Source organism: Mercenaria mercenaria, chromosome 17 (assembly GCF_021730395.1).
Source record: "Mercenaria mercenaria strain notata chromosome 17, MADL_Memer_1, whole genome shotgun sequence".
Taxonomy (NCBI): Eukaryota; Metazoa; Mollusca; class Bivalvia; order Venerida; family Veneridae; genus Mercenaria; species Mercenaria mercenaria.
In genome coordinates this window covers 20,206,068-20,230,989 of record NC_069377.1, presented here as the reverse complement: position 1 = coordinate 20,230,989, position 24,922 = coordinate 20,206,068, and the positions used below count along the sequence as shown (strand labels likewise).

At 37.3% G+C, this 24,922-nt stretch overlaps 1 protein-coding gene across 2 annotated transcripts in view; it reads left to right on the top strand.

Moving 5' to 3' along the window:
* LOC123535922 (uncharacterized) overlaps positions 1-24,922 on the top strand; it is a 50,737-nt gene that overhangs the window by 13,578 nt on the left and 12,237 nt on the right. Inside the window, exons 14-32 of one of the 2 annotated variants that reach the window (XM_053529217.1) lie at positions 148-317; positions 1,789-2,042; positions 2,932-3,051; positions 5,048-5,259; positions 5,690-5,849; positions 6,889-7,058; positions 7,491-7,653; positions 7,957-8,267; positions 8,452-8,700; positions 11,139-11,291; positions 11,747-11,851; positions 12,112-12,219; positions 12,525-12,684; positions 13,277-13,463; positions 14,936-15,021; positions 17,702-18,025; positions 19,696-19,886; positions 20,154-20,326; positions 20,761-20,985. In XM_053529217.1, the coding sequence (XP_053385192.1) occupies positions 148-317; positions 1,789-2,042; positions 2,932-3,051; positions 5,048-5,259; positions 5,690-5,849; positions 6,889-7,058; positions 7,491-7,653; positions 7,957-8,267; positions 8,452-8,700; positions 11,139-11,291; positions 11,747-11,851; positions 12,112-12,219; positions 12,525-12,684; positions 13,277-13,463; positions 14,936-15,021; positions 17,702-18,025; positions 19,696-19,886; positions 20,154-20,326; positions 20,761-20,985 (3,521 nt within the window). The remainder of the gene's footprint in view (positions 1-147; positions 318-1,788; positions 2,043-2,931; positions 3,052-5,047; positions 5,260-5,689; positions 5,850-6,888; positions 7,059-7,490; positions 7,654-7,956; positions 8,268-8,451; positions 8,701-11,138; positions 11,292-11,746; positions 11,852-12,111; positions 12,220-12,524; positions 12,685-13,276; positions 13,464-14,935; positions 15,022-17,701; positions 18,026-19,695; positions 19,887-20,153; positions 20,327-20,760; positions 20,986-24,922) is intronic. The other variant, XM_053529218.1, reaches the window with a different exon arrangement.

The following is a 24,922-nucleotide window of genomic DNA, read 5'->3' as shown; positions in this document are numbered from 1 at the left end:
ATACAGGCGTCGTTAGGAGGCAAATGTAAGTCAGAAACCCGAAACATGACAGAAATTAGTTAAATACTAGTAACCAGATAACATGTTTTCAATTTCGCAAAATATTAAGCCGTTTCTGGTAATGATAAAGGATTTTTTTCATTTTAGGTAAAGATAGAGGATGTCAATGATAATTGTCCAATTATAACACCAACAAGTGCTTCAATGACACCTCTACCCGTGTTAGTAGATGAACCACTTATGTATTTTGCCTCGAGTGATGCTGATAGTGGTGACAACAGTGATGTCAGATATATCGTGTCAGAAGTGATACCAGAGTAAGATATTACTGTCATATCTGATATATCGTGTCAGAAGTGATACCAGAGTAAGACATTTTGGTCATATCAGATATATCGTGTCAGAAGTGATACTCTAGTAAGATATTACTGTCATATCAGATATATCGTGTCAGAAGTGATACCAGAGTAAGATATTACTGTCATATTAGATAGCAGTGATACCAGAATAAGATATTACTGTCAGATAGCAGTGATACCAGAGTAAGATATTACTGTCATATTAGATAGCAGTGATACCAGAATAAGATATTACTGTCAGATAGCAGTGATACCAGAGTAAGATATTACTGTCATATTAGATAGCAGTGATACCAGAATAAGATATTACTGTCAGATAGCAGTGATACCAGAGTAAGATATTACTGTCAGATAGCAGTGATACCAGAATAAGATATTACTGTCAGATAGCAGTGATACCAGAGTAAGATATTACTGTCATATTAGATAGCAGTGATACCAGAATAAGATATTACTGTCAGATAGCAGTGATACCAGAGTAAGATATTACTGTCATATTAGATAGCATTTTGTACCGCATTCACTTAAAGACCCGTTTGAAAAACGGGACGTATTATGGGAACGCCACTGGCGGGCGGGCGGGCGGCTTCCACAGACTTTGTCCGGAGCATATGTTCTTCATGCATGGAGGGATTTTGATGAAACTTAGCACAGTTGTTCACTACCACGAGGCGGAGTGTCATGTGCAAGAACCAGGTCCCTAGGTCTAAGGTCAAGGTCACACTTAGAGGCCAAAGGTCAGATACAAGAATGACTGTCCGGAGCATTTCTTCTTCATGCATGGAGGGATTTTGATGCAACCTGACACAATTGTACACCATCATGAGACGGAGTGTCATGCGCAGGTCCCTTCTTTAGAATTACTTCCCTTTGTTGTTACTATAGATAGCTTATATTGTAATTTTTTCATTACTAGTCGGAGGGAAAAATCGAGACCACTTTTCTGTAGTACTACATGCATGTTACATCTAATTTTGAGGTGTATTTTGACCTATCTCTACCTGGTAAGGGTTTTTGTTTGGACTTACAATTATTTTTTTTTTTTGTGGGGCGGGGGGGGGGGAGGTTAAAGATTAACTTCCCTTAGTTGTTACTATAAATAACTTATATTGTAACTTTTTTATAACTGACCGTAGGGAAAAACCAAGACCACTTTTCTGTGGTACAACATAGATGTTACTTTCAAATTTTAGGTGTATTTTAAGGTATCTCTGCTTCGTAATGAGTTTTTTTTGTGGACTTACAAAAACAAAAGAATTACAATAATTACTAAACAACCACAAATTTAAAATTCCATTTGCAAATACAGGTGCTAGCGTAAAGAAATTTGCTGTGACGGGCGTATATTGTGACATTCTGGCACTCTTGTTTAAATTTAATAGGATCAGGTACAGTCTATTTTATCATATCATACAATATACCTTTTCAGTCCACCTGTTGATTACAACGACACGATGGAACTGTGGAATGACGTTTATCTCAACTACACAACGTTACAGTTTAACGTTATTGCCATTGATAACGGGACGGTACCACACGGTGATACAGCGTCCGTTAATATAACAGTTAGTAATACGTGCGTAATGGATGTTCTGTTTGGGGATATTACATACATATTTGCAGTAAACAAGTCTACTGGAGGAATGACCCTTCGTATACCCAAATATTATGTAGTTGATTTCCGTGAGTATCTTAAAAAGAATTATGAAAAGACTTGTTTGATTAAGGTAATAATGTATTGTTCTGATGTTGATCATAATTATAAAAAGTAATGCTAAGTGGATATAATGTTTGATTAAGGCAATAATGTATTGTTTTGGTGTTGATCATAATTATAAAAAGTAATATTAAATGGTTATAATGTATTGCCCATTTGAACACAATGTAATTATTATTCAAAACTATATTATTTAACTATATGTGTTTAAGGTCAAATCTACAGCTGTATGTTGTAAATTGATGCATATGATAATGTGTATGTTGAAAATGTACCTATGTCAGTCACAATGTGTATGTATGAAATAGCATTATATATCTGTGTGTATGTACATGTCATTCATTTATGCACTTGCTAAATGACTATGGTTTTTATGTCTCTCTGTGTTAACCATCAAATTTGGAGAACATGAAAAAGCGTTCATAGTATCTTACCTTACGTATATCACTGTTTGTATGTTGCGAATGTACTGATGTGCCAGTTAATATGTTGTAAATGTTATGTGATAGTTTGTATGTTGTAAATTTTTTTGTTTATATGTTGTAAATGTACGTATAACATAATTAAAATATGTATTTTGTTAGTGCATGTTTTAAAGAGATTTTATGTTGTAAATGTAAGAAAATGATAGTTTTAATGTTGTTCACATGTATTTTCATGGTTTTTATGTTATAAAAAACCTACGTTAAAGTTTTTTTTGTTGCGAGTGCGTCTAATGTGACTGTCCTAGTTGGTATATTGCGAATGTACCTATATAATAGTTTGTACATTGTATATTGAAAATGTGCCTATATTATAGTGGATATATTGTGAATATGCCTATTTTAGAACTTGTTTGTTAATGTAATATTTCAGTATGCTCGGATGATATTGGACTTACAACTGGTATTGTGTTGGACAATATGATGTCAGCATCATCTTCCTTGGATTCCCTGCTTACAGGACCCGGGCGAGCCAGAGTCAATGACACAGCAAGTAAGTCCCAAAGATAGCTTAGGGCGAGCCAGAGTCAATGATACAACAGTAAGTCCAAGATAGCTTAGGGCGAGGACGACCAAAGTTAGTGATACAGCAAGTAAGTCCCAAAGATAGTCAGGGCGAGCCAGAGTCAATGATACAACAAGTAAGTCCCAAGATAGCTTAGGGCGAGGACGACCCAAAGTTAGTGATACAGCAAGTAAGTCCCAAAGATAGCTCAGGGCGAGCCAGAGTCAATGATACAACAAGTAAGTCCCAAAGATAGCTTAGGGCGAGGACGACCCAAAGTTAGTGATACAGCAAGTAAGTCCCAAAGATAGCTCAGGGCGAGCCAGAGTCAATGATACAACAAGTAAGTCCCAAAGATAGCTTAGGGCGAGGACGACCCAAAGTTAGTGATACAGCAAGTAAGTCCCAAAGATAGCTCAGGGCGAGCCAGAGTCAATGATACAACAAGTAAGTCCCAAAGATAGCTTAGGGCGAGAAAGACCCAAAGTTAGTGATACAGCAAGTAAGTCCCAAAGATAGCTCAGGGCGAGCCAGAGTCAATAATACAACAAGTAAGTCCCAAAGATAGCTTAGGGCGAGGACGACCCAAAGTTAGTGATACAGCAAGTAAGTCCCAAAGATAGCTCAGGGCGAGGACTAGCCAGAGTCAATGATACAGCAAGTAAGTCCCAAAGATAGCTCAGGGCGAGGACTAGCCAGAGTCAATGATACAGCAAGTAAGTCTCAAAATAGCTCAGGGCGAGGACGAGCAAGAGTCAGTGATACAGCAAGTAAGTCTCAAAGATAGCTTAGGGCGAGGACGAGCCAGAGTCAGTGATACAGCAAGTAATTCTCAAAGATAGCTCAGGGCGAGCCAGAGTCAATGATACAACAAGTAAGCCTCAAAGATAGCTCAGGGCGAGCCAGAGTCAATGATACAACAAGTAAGTCTCAAAGATAGCTCAGGGCGAGCCAGAGTCAATGATACAACAAGTAAGTCCCAAAGATAGCTTAGGGCGAGGACGACCCAAAGTTAGTGATACAGCAAGTAAGTCCCAAAGATAGCTCAGGGCGAGCCAGAGTCAATAATACAACAAGTAAGTCCCAAAGATAGCTTAGGGCGAGGACGACCCAAAGTTAGTGATACAGCAAGTAAGTCCCAAAGATAGCTCAGGGCGAGGACTAGCCAGAGTCAATGATACAGCAAGTAAGTCCCAAAGATAGCTCAGGGCGAGGACTAGCCAGAGTCAATGATACAGCAAGTAAGTCTCAAAATAGCTCAGGGCGAGGACGAGCAAGAGTCAGTGATACAGCAAGTAAGTCTCAAAGATAGCTTAGGGCGAGGACGAGCCAGAGTCAGTGATACAGCAAGTAATTCTCAAAGATAGCTCAGGGCGAGCCAGAGTCAATGATACAACAAGTAAGCCTCAAAGATAGCTCAGGGCGAGCCAGAGTCAATGATACAACAAGTAAGTCTCAAAGATAGCTCAGGGCGAGCCAGAGTCAATGATACAACAAGTAAGTGGCATAAATTTCAGAGTTAGTCATAGTCATAATGAAACAAGATGTAAGTGGCATAAAAGGTTCAGGCTGAGCCAGAGTCAATGATATACCAAGTAATTTGCATAAATAGCTCAGTTTGAGCCAGAGTCAATGGTACAACATGTAAGGAGCATAAATAGTTCAGGGTGAGAAGGAGTGAGTGATACAGTAATTAAGTGGCAGAAGTAAAGTGGGATCCACAGTCAGTGGTACCGTATGTAAGTGTCATAAATAATTACGGGAAAGCCAGTCAGTAAACAACAAGTGTCAAACTCAACGCACAATAGCTCTAATCAGGGAAGACAGTTATCTGCTTAAGATATTTGCCCGATTTTCAGCCGATATACGTCAGATAAAATGTTTCAGGTCTGTCGTACAACTACAACCATTGATTTTGGTCGGTAACCTAAAGTTTTATTTTATATTTGTCTGTGTAAATTCAATCATAAGATTATTTTTTCAGATGCATTCAGCGGACTGTCTGGTGGTTGGGTAGCCGGTACTGCAGATACAAATCAGTATATAGAAGTTGATATGAGTTTACCCTACAAGTTCACAAAGGTTCATATTCAAGGTCGTGAGGATGCTGATGAATGGGTTACATCATTCAAAATATTATACTATAATGATTCTACAGCGGCGTGGGATGAATACACACACACAAATGGCCAAAATGTAATTAGAAACTTTTAATCTGATATATATCTAAAGAGGATTCACAGTGTCGTGTCTAGCTAAAGTAAACCCTTTCAAAGTTTTTACAAAAATAGACAAGCTGGTTGTTTCTGCTATTGTGATAGCCTTCACCGTTCGTCCGTCGTTTTTGTGTTAACATTTTAGACACTTCGTTTCTTCATAAAACTTCCATAGTGCATATTTCTACAAGTGTTCTTGGTACTTACATAGTGTATATTGCTACAAGATCTTTGTAATGTCAAAATGATTATCAGACTTTGAATTGAGGCTAGGCATCAGGTTAACGGACAGGTTGACTATTCAAAAATAATTGTACGACATAAATAGTAAAACAGATGTCCACTCTGCCTCATGTTTTAGATAATTTTCTCGATTGTGGGAAGGAATATATTTGTTGTCTGTCACTCAGGTTTTTGTGGGTGTAGCAGATAGAAACACAATAACCCAGTTGGACTTGGACCCTGCAGTACTGAGTACAAAGATTCGAATAAATCCACAGACATGGGCTGGAGGAAACATTTCACTGAGACTGGAGTTATCTGGCTGTGAACAAGCGGAACAGCTGTACTGTAAGATGATTATAAACAGTGTTCTGTAAGAGTCATTGTTGTTTCTCCCCTTCGCCTTGTAGATTGGTAAAGGCGAAATTGTGATAATATGGATGTACGATGAGATGATGAGATGATACGATGCAAAAAACGCGAATACAAGATAAGATGTGGTATAAATTAACATTATCGCACTTTCGAATAGTGGTTTCGCGTTTTTGCATCGAAGTACCGCTATATGTTCCTCGACCCAAGGGAGAATTTATGATATTGCGAAAGTCAACATCAGATATTGAGATCATTATAAATTCAAGTTCTTCTTTCAAAAAATAAATATCTGATGTAATTCTGAAAATAACTTTATGATTTCTTTCTGAAAATAGATAGAGAAGGTATCAAGTCAACTCATCCCCCAGTCAACTCGTCCCCGATTTGGTCATTTCGTCCCCCAAAACTGGTCATTTCGTCCCCATCATGATAAAATTTGGTCAGCTTGTCCCATTTTGGTCAACTCACCCCCCTTTTGGTCAAATCGTCCCCCTTTAGGTAATTTTGTTCCCCTAAATATATCAGGCATTTTTGCTTTTTTAGGATATCTTAGACTTTGAAAATTGGTATTTAAAATCATTGTGAGTTTTGAAGGAGTTGTATTGGAAATGGTTAACTTTAAATAATTAGGTTGGATAAAATAATAAAAGAAATATACTGAAAATATAAGACAATTAACTGAAAAAAAAATAAATACAATGCCTTTAGTAATAAAAATATAATATAATAATTAACTTTTTAAGAATCATAGTAAGAAAAGAAAGAGCAATAAATCCTTATCCCTGGTCATAAAAGAAAGTTTTAATTAGAAAGTTCTAATTATAGAGAATGTCCGCTGTACATGCGCAGTCATGGCCCTAAGGAGAACCTTTTGCTGCTATCAGTTATGGTTATTTCTGTTTTTTTAGCATATGCTAGATAAAGCCTGATGATTTAATTTAGAGATGCTGCATATTTTATGTTTCCACTTTTAGACAATATTCTGCTATATCTGTTTACTTTTATTACCCAGACGACGTGAGCTGTGTACGATGTGAAGCCACAAATTACTGTGAAGGCGAAGGAATCCAGAAGCCGTGTGGTAGGTGTGATCCTTACGACCCATCGTCTACTTGCGGTCGCAATCCTGTAGAACATTCATTTGGACATGCCTCAGAATGCACCACTTGTCCGGATGGCTGGGTAAGTTCAGAGCTCTACTATGATAAATTGACATTATTTGTTTAATACGGCATACACTGCTACAGTATTGAAGGAGCGACTTCCTTTTATATGGTAACTGTACGTTTTGGCTCAAAGGTTTCGATATGCTGTTAGTAAAGGCGGATGGTGCGGCATCGTTGTTCAAAGTCTTTCAGAGTCACTTTTCTTATGAACCGCTTTAATGATATTCACCAAACTTTGTTAGAAGTGTAGTTGCATGGACATTCTTCAAGTGTGTTCAGATGGCAATTGGGGACGGACTGTTAGAACTAGAAATACTAGAAAAAAACTCAGATTGTAGTGTGTGACTATTGATGTTGATAAAGAACATAAAATCTTACATCATTTATAAAGAAATGATACTGTGATATTTGATTCCGCTTATGTAGCTATCAAAATCTTTTGAAATAGATCTGCAAAGATGGTTACGCCACACCATGTGAAGAATTTTACTACGTAGAATGTAACTCAACTTGGTGCCCAGACAATTGCACCCAGTGCGAACCTGGTTATGCCTGCCTTGATGGACGGAGAACACAGTGCCGACCTGGATATTATTCAGACGGATTCATGGGTAGGTTTTTAACGCCTTTCAAATGTATATTCTTACTTCGACTTTAAACTGTGGATGTTTAACAAAATGCCGTGAAAATATGAAGTATTTCTTCGTATAAGCTAATCCAGGTTCGAAAATCAATCATTCCTCATTTCAAAAATGCGAGTAGATTAGTACCAAAAAGTGATTATACCTCCTTCACTAAACAGTCTTTTCGCGCTGTCAAACTTAACTCGGCAGGCATTTTTGATTTGTTGTGTTTATATATATTCAATGTATATACAATATTTCAAATTGTAGCTGCTTTTATTTCTTCCTTAGAACACTGCTCTGCCTGTGACCCCGGTACCTATCAAAACCAGTCTGCATCCAGCTCATGTGTTTCTTGCCCTGCCGGACACTATAGTGGTACTGGCATGACAGCATGCGAAATATGCGAACCGGAAGAGTATGCATTAAACGACGGAACAGGCTGTGTACTTTGCGCAGACGCAGTAGAGTGTCCTTGTATGACTTGGGATAAATGCTTCAATGGCACGGGATGTTACAATACTGGAAGTGGAACTTACCAGTGTGAACCGTGTCCTGACGGATATGAGGCTTCTGGTACCTCTTGTTCTGATATAGATGAGGTAACCTGCTTACAGCTTTTATATTAATCTATAATGTTAAATACATTTTGTTTCATGAATTCATTATCATCAATCTAGCCTTTTCAGTATTGTCAAAATAAAGCGGAATGCCAATCGGATTTTTGTAAATACATGTATTCTTCTTACTTAGTATCTACATGTTTTTCTTATTTTACATACCTAGTGTGCTGACAACAACCCGTGCTTCAATTCAAGATGTATCAACACAGTACCTGGCTTTCAGTGTCTAGAGTGTCCTGAAGGCTACTCCGGCACATTTGAGGACGCCTATGCCTGGGGCGTACAACAGAGGGTGTTTGTTTGGATGAACACAATGTATGACAACACGTCTTACCAAACTTGTAACGACATTGACGAATGTGCTGTAAATAATGGAGGTTGTGACTCCAGAATGCCGTGTGTTAACACAGTGGTATGTATTGACACTAGAGAAGCGGGTGATATTTCCTGCACTACGTTGCAGGTATTATTCCATTACACCTACAACTGTTATATGTAGGTCACAAATTTCATCGTTTTTATGCCGGACATATAGCGATTGAACTGCCCGTCTGTCCATACATCCATTACGAGATTTTATCGTTTCAGCTACAACCCACATTAATGACCCGATTTAGCTCATATTCACACTCAACAATTCTTGTGGCAAGACCTACAAACTGATCTATATATAAACAAGAGTTGTATGCCCTTGTTGTTTCAAACGAATAGGAACGATACAAAGTAAGCACAAGCTTCACAAGGAAATTCATTGATGCAAACATCAAAGACGCCGACAAATGTTGTGTCTGAAGAACATTTACTGTAATATGGGAAATTACCTAATCATTACTGTATTAGACTGACTGGTTACAAATTATCAACATTAGCACACAATTCAATATATGTTATAAACTGTTAAATAACAGGCAGAAATAAACATGATAAAGAAGTATAACCACGCAATACAAATTCTCTACCTGCAATGACATTGACTGTAAATTGCGAGTAAATCTAAGTGTCCTTTTGTCTAAAGTTCTAAGACTTTCCTGACATTCAGTCTTATTGGAACTCAAAAATCTGATGCACATCGTGTCAAAAAGGCTAAATGGGTCATGACAAATGTTTGGAAAGCCTCACTATTTCGGAAAACTTTTGGATTTATTAGACTAGATCGCGAAAATGTACTACCCTGTCCGATCCAATCCGTATTTCGTTCTGTATTAGGTTAGGGTTAGGATTATATTTTTATTAAATACATATCTAGATGTTACGGTTAGGGGCTCAGGATATAATGAAAATATAGAACTACTACGAAATCGAAATCTAGTCTCCGACTACGTCGTACGGATCTAGAATAACGCTTCCCGAAAACTTTACTTAGTGTAACCTCCCCTATTAATAAATCGGATCAACATTTTGACGTATTTTTAAATAAAAAATTTATTTTCTGCTCTACAAATAAAGAGAGGAATGATAAATAACATTGTTTTATATCACATAATAATTTGCATTACATACATTTTTGATGTTTTCTTTTTGTCATTTTTTGTTTATTCACTAAAATCTGTCGTGCAATATCGTGGGTCCTTTAACACACTATCCACTGTGATCTATTTATCGTTTCGAAACTATTCATAACTATCTTTACATGGTCCAAAATAAAAGTGTATCCCATATACTGGACGCCGCCTCCTGCCGGCGTCGCACAAGTTGAATACGCCGCCAAAAGTAGTATGGAATGATCAAACAGAAACTGCTGACGAGTTTAAGTCAGGATGTGGCTGTACAAGAAATTAAAGAGAGGTTTCATGCTTGCACAGCAAATAGAACGTTGTTAAAGTCATGTCATGCGACTGGTGCATGATGGACTTGCTTATATATATTATATCATATGCGTTACGGGATCTCAAATTCTGTCCAAATAATATCGCAGTGCATTGTATCCTGTTATAGGGCGCAAATTTTGAGGAATCTTGGTGAAAATTCCCTGCAACGGCTCTTTCAATCGATGGCGTTAAAATGCTGTTTTGTGTCACGTGACAAAATGCCTCTATTTGATTTGCCAGTACCGTTGATGTCATTCCGTCCTTTCAAATTACCTTTTTTCGTTTTGAATGTCAAAATGAATGTGGTTATTTTTCTACGAATCGACATGATGTATGCGTTTATAGTATCAAGTAAATGAATGATTGAATGAATGAATGAATGTGGCCACAATAAACTTTGTACATATACTAATATGTTATACAACAATAGAATAGTTCGGTTTACTCATATTGCATTGCTTTATACTTGCTGATCAAATATATTTCAATACCCTTTAATCTTTAGACTTACTAAAACAAAATTATAAATGAATATGTTGAACAAGAAACACTTGTACTGTTGTGCATCAGGAATGAGACTAAACAGTCCAGTAGCTCTTTAAATTAGCTGAAAGTCTGGAACAAACTGAACAAAATAAATATCCTAATGAGCTATGTTATTTACACTACATACGATGAGAAATTTTATAATTATCACAACACCCCAAGGTTAATAGCAACTAAAAGCGTGTCTGAAATACATTTTGTACGGCATCATACTTATTCGACATGGTAACGTTTTTTGTTGAAATTTATCACCAAAGTAAATCGATGTAGGATAAATATATATTAGTATTGGCGTGCAAAAATCTAAAAAGTTGAGTGTCGCAGTACAATTCAGATTCGTGTACGTTTGGATTATCTCATTGTATTTTCTCGTATCAAGGCAGTGGTACAGTATATTACCGACAATTTAACAGATTCACTGAAGGGTTTGGTACGTACACTCATATAACTTATAAATTACATCCACTTCAGTTTTCTTGATTTTCGTAAATTTCAGGGCAGCTATTATTGTGATTTTTGCGAGACGGGATATATTGGTACAAACAAGAGCGGCTGCTATCTAGATAATTTCTGTATCTCTGGCGCACATGATTGTAACAATGTCTGGGCGAACTGTGTTTATTTGGGACCAGCTGAGTATAGATGTGAGGTGAGTACATCAGGTTTAGCAACACGCTTAAACCCGAGCATATCACGTTCTACATATTATATTTCAGTGTTTGAATCCGCGACTTCCCAATACTTGCCTTATGTATCAAACATATGCAAGAGACTGTGCTATTACTTGGAAAACGGAGAGTAATCATGTGTCTTACTTATCAGTGTAGTCCTGAATACTCGGGTAATGTAGAACATTCATGTATATTTATTAGTGTAAGCCTGGTTACTTGGGTTACGGAGACATTCCTGTCTATTTATCACGTTAAGCCTGGTTGGACGGGTAAAGTATTCATGCATCAGTATTGCAGGGTAAGCCTGTGTTGGACGGGTAAAGTATTCATGCATCAGTATTGCAGGGTAAGTCTGATTATTTGGGTAAGCTATTCAAGATATTTTTGTGATTACATGCGAATAATGTAGAGCATTTCTGCGTTTATATTAAAGTGTAAGCCTGGTTATGCGGGTAACGGAGAGAGGTGTGGCTTAGACTCGGACAATGACGGACATCCAGACAACGGAATATCCTGCATCGATTGGGGATGCTTCAGGGTATACAATGCTTGAATATTCTATTGTCTAACTTAAAATCGTAGTCTCTGTGTTCGCTCCGAACAAGCCTGAACAAAGTTTAAAATTGAAAATTAGATGGATTTAAGTCCATATTATTACCTAAAATATACCATTCATTTAAATATTTCAAATGTAGCCGTTCTACTGATATCATTATAAGCATCTTACAGTTTTAATTTGTGTTCATCTTGAGCATGTTATATCTGAAAGTTTTAATAGAATTTCGTTTGTGTTGTCAGGACAACTGTCGGTATGTATCTAACAGTAACCAGGAAGATAGTGATGGTGATAACAGCGGGAATAACTGTGATTCTGACGATGATAATGACGGAAGATGGGACTATCTGGTCAGTATCTCTCTTTAACAATCACATATAAATTGAACTCATTTTCAAAAAATGTGAAGTTAACCCATGCAGTCAAGCTAACAGTTGCTAGGGTCATATAGATCACAGTAGATTGACGGGTAAGTACCATTTTATTTCAGACATTTCTGGACTGCAGTTTTTCCGTTTGTCGAGTTTTCACGATGTGGAAATTATTTTTCTGTATTATATCGGTGAAAAATGATTTAATTAATGGCTTTACAACTAATACAAAAAATGTATGTTTTTTGAACTCGTATCATCATGGCGTTACATGTTTTCACCAGGACAACTGTCAGTATGTCTCTAATTGGAACCAGACTGACACTGACGCTGATGGTGTAGGCGACGCCTGTGATAACTGCCCCAATGATATAAATGCTGATCAACTAGATACCGATGGCGACGGTGTTGGTGACATTTGCGACTCGGATGACGATGATGACGGTATGTTCATGTTATGTTCGTGTTTGAGAGAATATGTGTCGTGAGAAAGTTTTCAACATCCTCTCAGGAAAATTGTATATTGATGATAAGTTATCTTACCCTTAAATGAGGACGTGCGTATACAGAATGTCAGAAACTGTTTCTGGCACCATTGGTGAAAATAGCAATCGGACCAGAAAATTAAAAAAAATCAATGAGTGAATCACTATTCATTTTTTGCAGCATCCATTAATTACGTGTACTAAAATAAGTTACTTTTAGTAAAATGTTAGCTTTTAGACGATTGGCAGCGTCAAGTGACCATATTTCGCAAAATTCAGAAAGAAAAAAAAGTAAGGAAAATCATCTATTTAGATGACTTTATGGCAGCATCCATTGTCTGTATGGACAGAAACATATTTCAGGCTAAAACACTGAGTGAAATGTTTCCTTTAAGATATGTTTTATTATTGCCACTTTGTCGCGACCATTTTTGGGTGTCACAAATAATTGCCTCTGTCGACAGCTCGGATTAAGACAATACACAGTTATTTTCAAGTTAAGTGATAAACTCTTAAAAATTATGCACCTTGTTGTGGCAATTTCTTTTAAGGTGTCCTTGATGGTAGCGACAATTGTCAGCTAGTCGCCAACGCGGGTCAGGAAAATACAGGTGATAGTGACACGGTAGGGGATGCATGTGACAACTGTATTAATGTTGACAATGATAACCAACTAGACACAGACCAGAATGGTGTAGGTGACGCATGTGATACAGTTGGTGGCACAAATAAAGATGAGTAAGTAAAAGACCACTGCAATGAGTATATAGACATTGTCACAATGATGAATTGTAATCCGAGAAATATTTCGATCCATTAGATCCACTTTTAAATAGCTTTGAATAGATGTGTTAGAATTTATCTACCAATTTTATTATAGGGTTTCTTGTGTTTTGCTATAGTTAGATATGAATTACAATATAGGTGTTAGTAGTGCATGCCGCATGGATATCTGTTCCGAACGATTCTGGCCTCAAGACGGTAATGTAAGGAGAAAAAATTCAACTACTTCTATACAACTAGTTTTATTTTGAACGGTGTATACCATCACGATTTAATGCATGTGGTGATATCCTCAGAGAACACCCATTTAGTGTTAAAGTGGCAATGAAAAATGGTAAAAATGTATGGCTCACCAAACTAATAGAAATTAATGTGAAACTCGTGATTATTTTAACTTCTTTTTTAGATTTTAGAAGGAGCATTAAACAAATTGTAGATCTCCACATGCTTAGTGTAATTCTGTTTGATATCTCTCTAAGTTTCAGGGAGCTTCAGTTTATTTGATGAGTGTACTTATTTAATTCATGGTCGTGTCGTTAGCTAGAAATAACTGCCACCATTGTTGACGAATTCAAAAGAGACTTTATTTTAACCTTGCTAAAATGTTATCTATTGATCATATCAACATATTTAATCATGTGATTTTTCATTATCGTGCGGCTATATTTTTATAAAATGTTCGCGACTGAACGGCAAATGAATAATAAAAGAAATTTTCAAAATCTTTTGGCATATTACAGCAATAGTCTGAATAAAAAATATTTAGTTCGTTTTAGGTTGTTTTAAGCGCCGTTTTTATATCTCGAAATAATGTTATATTTTGTGACTCGTCAATTCCGCCGATCTCATTATTTATTTATAGTCAAAAGGTGGATATATAGAGGTCCATAGAAAGTGTATTAACTGCAAACATTGATATTCTTGTAAACAAACAAACTCCTGCACAATATTAAATAAAGATTTGAAAAACACCAGCTAATCATATCTGGTTTCTATAAACGCTCGTAATCTAGTTAGCAGCCTCGTTACATTTCGATGAAATCTCTGAAAACATTTTTTCCTACGAACAATCTAACGCAGAAATTCACCACACTGCTCTCTTTTAGTGTATTCATAAAGTAAAACATTTGCTGTATGATAATATTAGTGAATATCCAAACCTATAGACCTGAGCAAGCTGATATCACCTTAGATATTCCCCACATCATCACGCAATAACTGTTTAATTTGGACAATTAACATGGATTGTGTACCAATATTTACCTGTGCTCCGCAGAATAATTTCACTCAAAGTGTCGTCACTGAGAACATACACGCTGTCCGGTGATAAAACTCAAGACCACTTAGACCATAGATCTTCGAGGAAGAGCTATGTTCAAAAGAGTGGTCGATTTCAAGTGGGAGAAATGATGCTTTTTATTTTACAGGGATGGAGACAGTATTATTGACATTCTTGACAATTGTCCCTCATATCCAAACGCTGATCAGTCGGACATTGATTCTGACGGCGCGGGTAAGTTAATTATGTATTATTATGCAACAGACCTGCTTTATTAGCTCACCTGAGCACGAAGTGCTCAAGGGTGAGCTTTTGTGGTCAGTGATTATCTGGCGTCCGTCATCCGTCAACACCTCCCAGCCTAAACCACCGGTCCAATTTTGATGAAACTTCACAGGAATGTTCCATGCATGATCCTCATTGAAAATTGGTCAAAGAAATGAATTCCATACAGAACTCTGGTTGCCATGGCAACCGAAAGGAAAAACTTTAAAAATCTTCTTGTCCAAAACTACAGTAGCTAGGGCTTTGATATTTGATATGTTGCATCATCTAATGGTTCTCTACCAAATTTATTCAAATTACCCCCCTAGGGTCAAATATGGCCCCGCCCTTGGGAGGGGGGTGGTCACATGGTTTACATAGATTTATATAGGGGAAAACTTTGAAAACCTTCTTGTGCAAAACCACTGGGCCTAGGGCTTTGATATTTGGTATGTAACATCATCTAGTGGTCCTCTACCAGGATTGCTCAAATTATGCCTCTGGGATGAAAAGAGGCCCCGCACCGGGGGTCTCAAGTTTCACATAGACATGTATAGGAAAAATCTTCAAAAAATCTTCTTGTCTTAAACCACAAGACATAGGCCTTTGATATTCGGTGTGTAGCATTGCCTGTTAGACCTCTACCAAGATTGTTCAAATTATTACCCTGGGGTGAAAAGAGACCCCGCCCCGGGGGTCCTAATTTTATATAGACCTATATAGAAAAAATACTTTAAAAATCTTCTTGTCTGAAACTACAAGACCTAGGCCTTTGATATTTGGTATGTAGCATTGCCTTATGGTCAGATACCAAAAGTGTTCAAATTATGCCTCTGGGGTGAAAAGAGGCCCCACCCAACGGGTACCAAGTTTTGCATAGACTTATATAGGAAAAAAACTTTAAAAATCTTCTTGCCTGAAACTGCAAGGCCTAGGCTTTTGATATTTGCTATGTTGCATGCTCTACCATAAGTGTTCAAATAATGCCCCTGGGGTGAAAAGAGGCCCTGCCCGGGGGGGGGCTCCAAGTTTTACATAGACTTAAATAGGAAAAAAATAAAAATCTTCTTGTCTGAAAGTTCAAGGCTTAAGCCTTTGATATTTAGTATGTAGTATTACCTAGTGGTTCTCTAACAAGATTGTTCAAATTATGCCCCTGGGGTGAAAAGAGGCCCAGCCCCGGGGGTCACTTGTATATGAGTTATATAGGAAAAAATACTTCAAAAATTATCTAATCATATTTCCTAGACTGTTTAATTATAATTACCTGATGATCCCAAGCAATTAGGGATCACTTGACTGTGACCTTGACCTACTGACCTTTTTCTTGTTTTTTAAGATACAGCCTTGAAATTTGGATGACATGTACATTTTTGCACACCGATCTTAAAACTGACTTTCAGTTGCCATGAATGTGACCTACTGACCTACCTTCTTAATATTTTAGTTAGATCAGTTTGCCATTTGAAACATGTGGCTCATATTACTCATATGAGCAATCCAGGGTCATCATGACCCTCTTGTTATATTTTATTTTTTTGCATATGTTCGACTCAACTGTTTAGCCGGAAAAAGAGATAACAGCATGCAAGATACCCAGTATACCATTTTAGATAACAAACAATGGCTGAGTAAAAACCAGACAAGGCTGGACATTGCAAAAAGGACAGAAAAATGCCAAGATGCGATTTCCTTAAATTATAGGGGCCCCGCTGTACAAATTCCTAAGAAATTCTCAGTACTTATAGCTATCAAAATTATATCAAAATAAACGTGAAAGACATGCACCTCATTCATAGCAACATAACCGCCCACAAAAGTCAAACTGACAGTCTGTCTTACAACAAGAACAGGTTATTCAGTTTGAGCATCCGTCTTATTCTCCTGACATTATTCTCCTAACCTTATTCTCCTGACATTATTCCCTGTGACTTTTTCCTACTTCCGTTCCTAATGAACATGATCGGAGGTAAACGCTATGCCATGTTAGAGTCTCACGAGTATACCAACGGGAGACTACTTTGTAGTATTTTGATCTTGAATAGTAAGACTCCAAAAGTGTGTTTCTGTGCAGGAAAGATACTTTGAAGAGATGACAAAAATTGTTTTGATCTGATTGATAATTTAGGCATACGAAGACTAATGCAGAATTAATTGAATCACCCTCATAAAAGGGAAATCGCATACGCTGTTAGAATGGTAATCGTACAGCTTGACATACCACTTCCTCAAGCGAAATGTTTTGTCTTTGTATGATTATAGTCTTTTAGTGTAATGTACTGTATTGTGTTTCACTTTTCTTTGCTTTGAATTAAGAAACAATGGTACTCAGTTGAGAGATATAGGGTGACAATACAGTTGAAACTAAAAATAGTAGCTGTACATTGTGCATGTTAGATTCTTTCAGACAAAAATGCAGAGTTACGAGACTTTGATTTTTGTTACTATACTATATACATAGAGTCAGCATATGCAGTCTTGTGCGCGCCTAATCTTCCGAACCCTTGCACTCAACTTAATGAAACTTCACGGTATTACGCCTAAAATGCTAGACATAAACGTGAAGTAGGTTATTATATGTAGTTTGACCTTGGATGTTTTTCAGGTGACCTATGTGACACGGATGTACTTTGATCTTTCATGTTTTTAGGTGACCTATGTGATTCGGATATGGACGGCGATAGTGTTATCAATGACCTTGACAACTGTCCATATTACAGCAATGTTGGTCAGGATGACGTGGATGGTAATGGGGTTGGTGATGATTGTGAAACTGACGCTGACGGAGACAGTGTGATTGATAAAAATGACACCTGTCCACACAATCCAGCCATCAGTACCACAAGTTTTAGCAATCATTTCACTGTTGACCTTGACCCTTCAGTTTCTGCTGATGCACCGTATTGGGAAGTCAAAGATAATGGGGCAGAAATTCAACAGACAGTGCACACATGGATGCCTGGCATGCTTATAGGTAAAGCAGTCGCTACTTAATCTACTGTAGGCCTATATGCTTTGTTTGACTCATGAATTACATTGATCTCGTCAACATGTTCTGCTGTATATACTTTGAGTCATGAATCGCGTTGATCTCGTCAACATGTTCTACAGTAAAATGCTTTGTTTGACTCATGAATCGAGTCGATCTTGTCAATATGTTTTACAATACAAATTTTGTTTTAACTCGTCACATTGATCTTGTCAACATGTTTTACCATAAACGCTTTGTTTTGAGTCAGCACGTTGACTTTGTTAACATGTTTCACCCTAAACGCTTTGTTTTGAGTCATCGTGTTGATATCATCAATATGTTTTACCGTAAACGCATTGTTTTGAGTCATCGCGTTGATTTCATCCACAAGTTCTACCATAAACGCTTTGTTTTGAGTCAAAAGACTCTGTTTCTTAAGCAATCATCATTTAACTTACACAGAATGTTGATCATGTTGATCATAACGGATACCAGAGTTCTGTCAAGTTTGATTATAGCCAATCTTGTTCTAGTGACATCAGTCAGAATTTTCATATTTCACAAGACAACATTTCATGAAACGTACATGACATTACAAGGACTGTATAAAGCTAAGGATCTTGGGAAGTTTAATAAATTGCATGTTGTCCAAATACCGCTAAGTCCCTATGAGTACATGTTGTCAACATTGATGTATTACAAATTGTTAACACATAAGCAATTTCATGAGTAATCTTTATGAACCTTTCATACAATGTACATGTATATAAGCACAAATAATCGATAAAGTTCGATTGTAGGCATTCATGCATAAATTACAGCACATGAGTCATCCTACACCCCGGCTCTAAGATGAGTTTTCCAACATCGGCAAGATCACAGGAAAACTAAGTCTTTCATGTTTTAAGTCGCTCTCGCTAAAAATGAAAGAATGGCATACGGGTGATACCATCTTAAAACTGCAATAAGATAATGACACGGATATATAATTAGGAACGTTTAACATAAAATCTGGAAAGTAGATCCCTCGGAAGCACCGAGGACAAGGCAAACAGTGAAAATTGCAGACTCGGTTTGATTGAGTCTGTTCATGAGCAGTACTGGAAAATGCAACACTGCCCACGCCCCCTAGCACCGGCTTGAGCAGTATTCAATCTTCAAATCTAAATGAATTGAAATCAATTATCCCGAAGGACCAGAAAATATAACAACACTGAGATGAAATCGGGGCGACTTTTTACGGCCGCCACACAGCACTTAACATCCGCTGTTGTGAAGTAAATAAAATCTGGAAAGTAGATCCCTCGGAAGCACACATGTCATATTTATGTTAGTTTTTCAGACAGACATTTTTGTCCCCTTCAATTAAATGTCGAATGTTTCTTATGCATTATTTGACACAACAAGAAAATTACCATGATGATTTAGGATAAATCAAAGACTGCCAAGAACATTTTTACCTTTTGAAAGCAATTTAATATCGTTACCATATCCTTACAATTACAAATATTTAACCAAATGTGTATGCCTGTAATAAGAAAAGGTATTCTTTAAAAAAAATTATTAGTTGTTCATTTCGTTTTCCAATATCGGAAATGAAAAAAAAAATGTTTTTATTTAAAATGTGTTTGTACACACCTTACATTTTGATTAAATCTATATATATATAACAGGTGAGCAAGCTTACGGAGGAGTGGAATACGCTGGAACTTGGTTCACAAAACATTCATCCGCTTCGGACTATTTTGGCTGTGTGTTTGGATACACGAACAATAGGAAGTTTTATGTGGTCACGTGGAAAGGTGTTCACTACAATTACGGGAATACAACATACAAAGCTGGAATTAAGGGAATCCAGTTGAAGGTATGGAGCTGCCTCATAACAATTTTAGCCCTTCCCATCCCCTAAAAAGGTTCTTAAATATTCGGTCAAACTTCCTTTCTTATATCAATGAAACCAAAACTATTGGTAGCGAACTGTTGCCAAATCAGCTACTCCCTGAAACTAAGGGAATTTATGTACAATAATCATTTTTGTTTATACATTTCAAATACTAGGATAGAAACATACTTTTTTCATACTGTAAATTTTGGATGATTTTATACAAGTGCCGTATCATTATGTTTAAAGGTGGTAGACTCAAGTACTGGACCTGGCAGCACTATGGCTGAGGCTATCTGGCACAGTTACGATACGTCAGGAGAAACTAAACTTATTTGGCAGGATCCAGATCTTCAAGGATGGTTGCCAGAGACATCGTATAGATGGTTCATAACACACCAACCGTCTATAGGATATATCAGGTAAAGTGAAATTGCGGTGTTGAGTTTTTATTCAAATTTTATCACCACAGGATTCTGATACTTTTCTACAAAACAAGAGTTTGACGCAGAACAAGACTTAAAATAACATTTGCTACTTTGATCTTTTTACAGTTTGGGGTTTTGTGTATTTAAAAGCCGTTTGGTAGAGCCTGGGTGCATATTTCTCTAGGCCTTACAAAGTGATTGCATGCAAGGAGACTAAAATTGTCTTAATCTTGAGCTTGTTCTTTGAAATAAAATTTTAAAAAGTTTCAAAAAAAAATAAATCTAAAGCGAGTCAGCTCACTTGCATACTTTTTGAAATAGACACCAGATGTAATTTTGTATGGCTGAAACTTGCAGAAAACCTGTTCTGTGTGTTTCTTTCTTTTAAGCTTAAAACCTACACAATAATTCTCTCTCTATCAAACCAGTATCCAGGTATACCGTGGTTACACGTTACTTGTTGACTCCGGACCTTTATACGACTCTACAATATCTGGAGGAAGACTTGGTGTGTTGCAGTTCGGTGACATGTCAGTTATTTGGTCAAATCTGCGTGCTGAGTGCTTAGATCATACAAACCAAGCGTTACATTTTGACGGAATAGACGATTATGTTACGCTTGATGATATACCGACCCTGCAAATAAACGAAAGGTAAATTAGTTTGTACACATGATACATTACATTTATTAAACCTTATTGCATGGATGATTAAATTATTTAATTAAAGTTTTTTTGTAGTTTTCTTGTGGGTACGAAATACATCAGGCTTTTTTACTTAATGGCGGTGGCTGGAATAGCATACGTCAGTCTAGTTTTGCAAAATGATGCAGTTTTTTCTAGTGCGTCCTAGTTTAGCGTCATGATACAGTCTTTTCCAGCACGTTCTAGTTTCGCTTAATGATACAGTCTTTTCCAGCACGTCCTAGTTTCGCTTCACGATACAGTCTTTTCCAGCACGTCCTAGTTTCGCGTCATGAGACAGTCTTTTCCAGCACGTTCTAGTTTCGCTTCACGATACAGTCTTTTCCAGCACGTCCTAGATTCGCGTCATGATACAGTCTTTTCCAGCACGTTCTAGTTTCGCTTCACGATACAGTCTTTTCCAGCACGTCCTAGTTTCGCTTCACGATACAGTCTTTTCCAGCACGTCCTAGTTTCGCGTCACGATACAGTCTTTTCCAGCACGTTCTAGTTTCGCTTCACGATACAGTCTTTTCCAGCACGTCATAGTTTCACGTCACGATACTGTCTTTTCCAGCACGTCCTAGTTTCGCGTCACGATACAGTCTTTTCCAGCACGTCCTAGTTTCGCGTCACGATACAGTCTTTTCCAGCATGTTCTAGTTTTGTGTCATGATACAGTCTTTGGCAGAATAATGTCCGCTAAAATGCTCAGGTTCTATATTTTTAAGTCGCGTCTTCACTGGTACTTAAAAACGTTGACCCCGGAAAAGCTAGTGGCTTTTGAAGTGAGCATAATTGTCCCCACCTATTTCAAAGAAAACAAAGGGGGACATAGAAACGTGTTTTGTCCTTCTGTTCGTCCGTACGTCTGTTTGTCTTACCTCTTGACCGGCCCATAACTCTATGCCCCATGAAGGGGTTTTGAAATTAATTGACAAAAATTTTTGCCAAAGTTGGTCGACGTGTCGCGCGAAAGACCGAGACCCAAGCTCCAAGGTCAAGGTCACACAAGTAAAATGTTAACAGAGTATGTTACGTGTCCGGTCCGCAACTCTGTCATTCGTCAATGGATTTTAAAATTACTCGGCTGAAATGTTCTCCAAAATAAGGCAACATGTCGCAAACAAGATTCAGATCCTTAGCTTCAAGGTCAAGGTCACACTTGGAGGTCAAATTTAACTTAGTCTGTTTCATATCCGGTTTAGAACAATGCCATTCATCAAGGCATTTCAAACTCGCTTGGCACAAGTGTTTCCCATTATGAGTATGTGTTGCGTGAAAGACCCAGGCCCATGTTTGAGATGTCGAGGTCACACTTAGAACTCAATATCTACATGTCGTTCTTACCTACAGTGTGAAACGATAGAAGAAGACTAGCTCAATATTTACATGTCGTTCTTACCTATAGTGTGAAACGTTACACACCGATAGAGGAAGACTAGCTCAGTATTTAAACGTTGTTCTTACCTACAGTATTAAATGTTACACACCGATAGAAGAAGATTAGCTCAATATTTACATGTCGTTATTACCTACAGTATGAAACGTTACACACCGATAGAGGAAGACTAGCTCAATGTTTACATGTTGTTCTTATCTACAATGTGAAACGTTACACACCGATAGAGGAAGACTAGCTCAATATTTACATGTCGTTCTTACCTACAGTATGAAACGTTACACACCGATAGAGGAAGACTAGCTCAATATTAATATGTCGTTCTTATCTACAGTGTGAAACGTTACTCACAGATAGAGGAAGACTAGCTCAATATTTACATGTCGTTCTTACCTACAGTGTGAAACGTTCCACACCGGTAGAAGACTAGCTCAATATTTACATGTCGTTCTTACCTACAGTGTGAAACGTTACACACCGATAGAAGAAGACTAGCTCAATATTTACATGTCGATCTTACCTACATTGTGAAACGTTCCAAACCGACAGAGGAAGACTAGCTCAGTATTTGCATGTCGTTCTTACCTACAGTGTAAAACGTTACACACCGACAGAGGAAGACTAGCTCAATATTTACATGTCGTTCTTACCTACAGTATGAAACGTTACACACCGATAGAAGAAGACTAGCTCAATATTTACATGTCGTTCTTACCTACAGTATGAAACGTTACACACCGATAGAAGAAGACTAGCTCAATATTTACATGTCGTTCTTACCTACAGTATGAAACGTTACACACCGATAGAAGAAGACTAGCTCAATATTTACATGTCGATCTTACCTACGATATGAAACGTTACACACCGATAGAGGAAGACTAGCTCAGTATTTACACGTCATTCTTATCTACAGTACGAAACGTTACACATCGGTAGAGGAAGATACGAAAGACCCGTGGTGACATTTCAACTTCATTATTTCACGATTTCTGCTTCATGATTTCACGATTTTCACTTCACGAATTCACGATTTCACGATTTCCACTTCATGAATTCTCGATTTCCACTTCACGAATTCACGATTTCACGATGGTGAAATCGTGAATTCGTGAAGTTGAAATCGTGAAATCGTGAAGTGGAAATCGTGAATTCGTGAAGTTGAAATCGTTAAATCGTGAATTCGTGAAGTGGAAATCGTGAATTCGTGAAGTTGAAATCGTGAAATCGTGAATTCGTGAAGTGGAAATCGTGAATTTATGAAGTTGAAATCGTGAATTCGTGAAGTGGAAATCGTGAATTCATGAAGTTGAAATCGTGAAATCGTGAATTCATGAAGTGGAAATTGTGAAATCGTGAATTCATGAAGTTGAAATCGTGAATTCGTGAAGTGGAAATCGTGAATTCATGAAGTGGAAATCGTGAAATCGTGAATTCATGAAGTGGAAATCGTGAATTCGTGAAGTGGAAATCGTGAAATCGTGAATTCATGAAGTGGAAATCGTGAATTCGTGAAGTGGAAATCGTGAATTCATGAAGTTGAAATCGTGAATTCATGAAGTTGAAATCGTGAATTCGTGAAGTGGAAATCGTGAATTCATGAAGTTGAAATCGTGAAATCGTGAATTCATGAAGTGGAAATCGTGAAATCGTGAAGTGGAAATCGTGAATTCGTGAAGTGGAAATCGTGAATTCATGAAGTTGAAATCGTGAAATCGTGAATTCATGAAGTGGAAATCGTGAAATCGTGAAGCGGAAATCGTGAATTCGTGAAGTTGAAATCGTGAAATCGTGAATTCGTGAAGTGGAAATCGTGAATTCGTGAAGTGGAAATCGTGAACTCATGAAGTTGAAATCGTGAAATCGTGAATTCGTGAAGTGGAAATCGTGAATTCGTGAAGTGGAAATCGTGAATTCATGGAGTGGAAATCGTGAAATCGTGAATTCAAGAAGTTGAAATCGTGAATTCAGGAAGCAGAAATCGTGAAATCGTGAATTCATGAAGTAGAAATCGTGAAATCAAGAAATCGTGAAATCATGAAATCGTGAAATCAAGAAATCGTGAAGTTTTTTCGTGAAATCGTGTATTCGTGAAATCGTGAATTCATGAAGTTGAAATCGTGAAATCGTGAATTCATGAAGTGGAAATCGTGAAATCAGGAAGCAGAAATCGTGAAATAATGAAGTTGAAATGTCACCACGGGTCTTTCATAGGAAGACTAGCTCAGTATTTACATGTCGTTCTTACCTACATTATGAAACGTTACACATCGATAGAAGACTAGCTCAATATTTACATGTCGTTCTTACCTACAGTGTGAAACGTTACACACCGATAGAAGAAGACTAGCTCAATATTTACGTGTCGTTCTTACCTACAGTATGAAACGTTACACACCGATAGAAGAAGACTAGCTCAATATTTACATGTCGTTCTTACCTAAAGTATTAAACGTTACACACTGATAGAAGGATACAAGAGTTCTAATTTATGTGTTGTTTTTA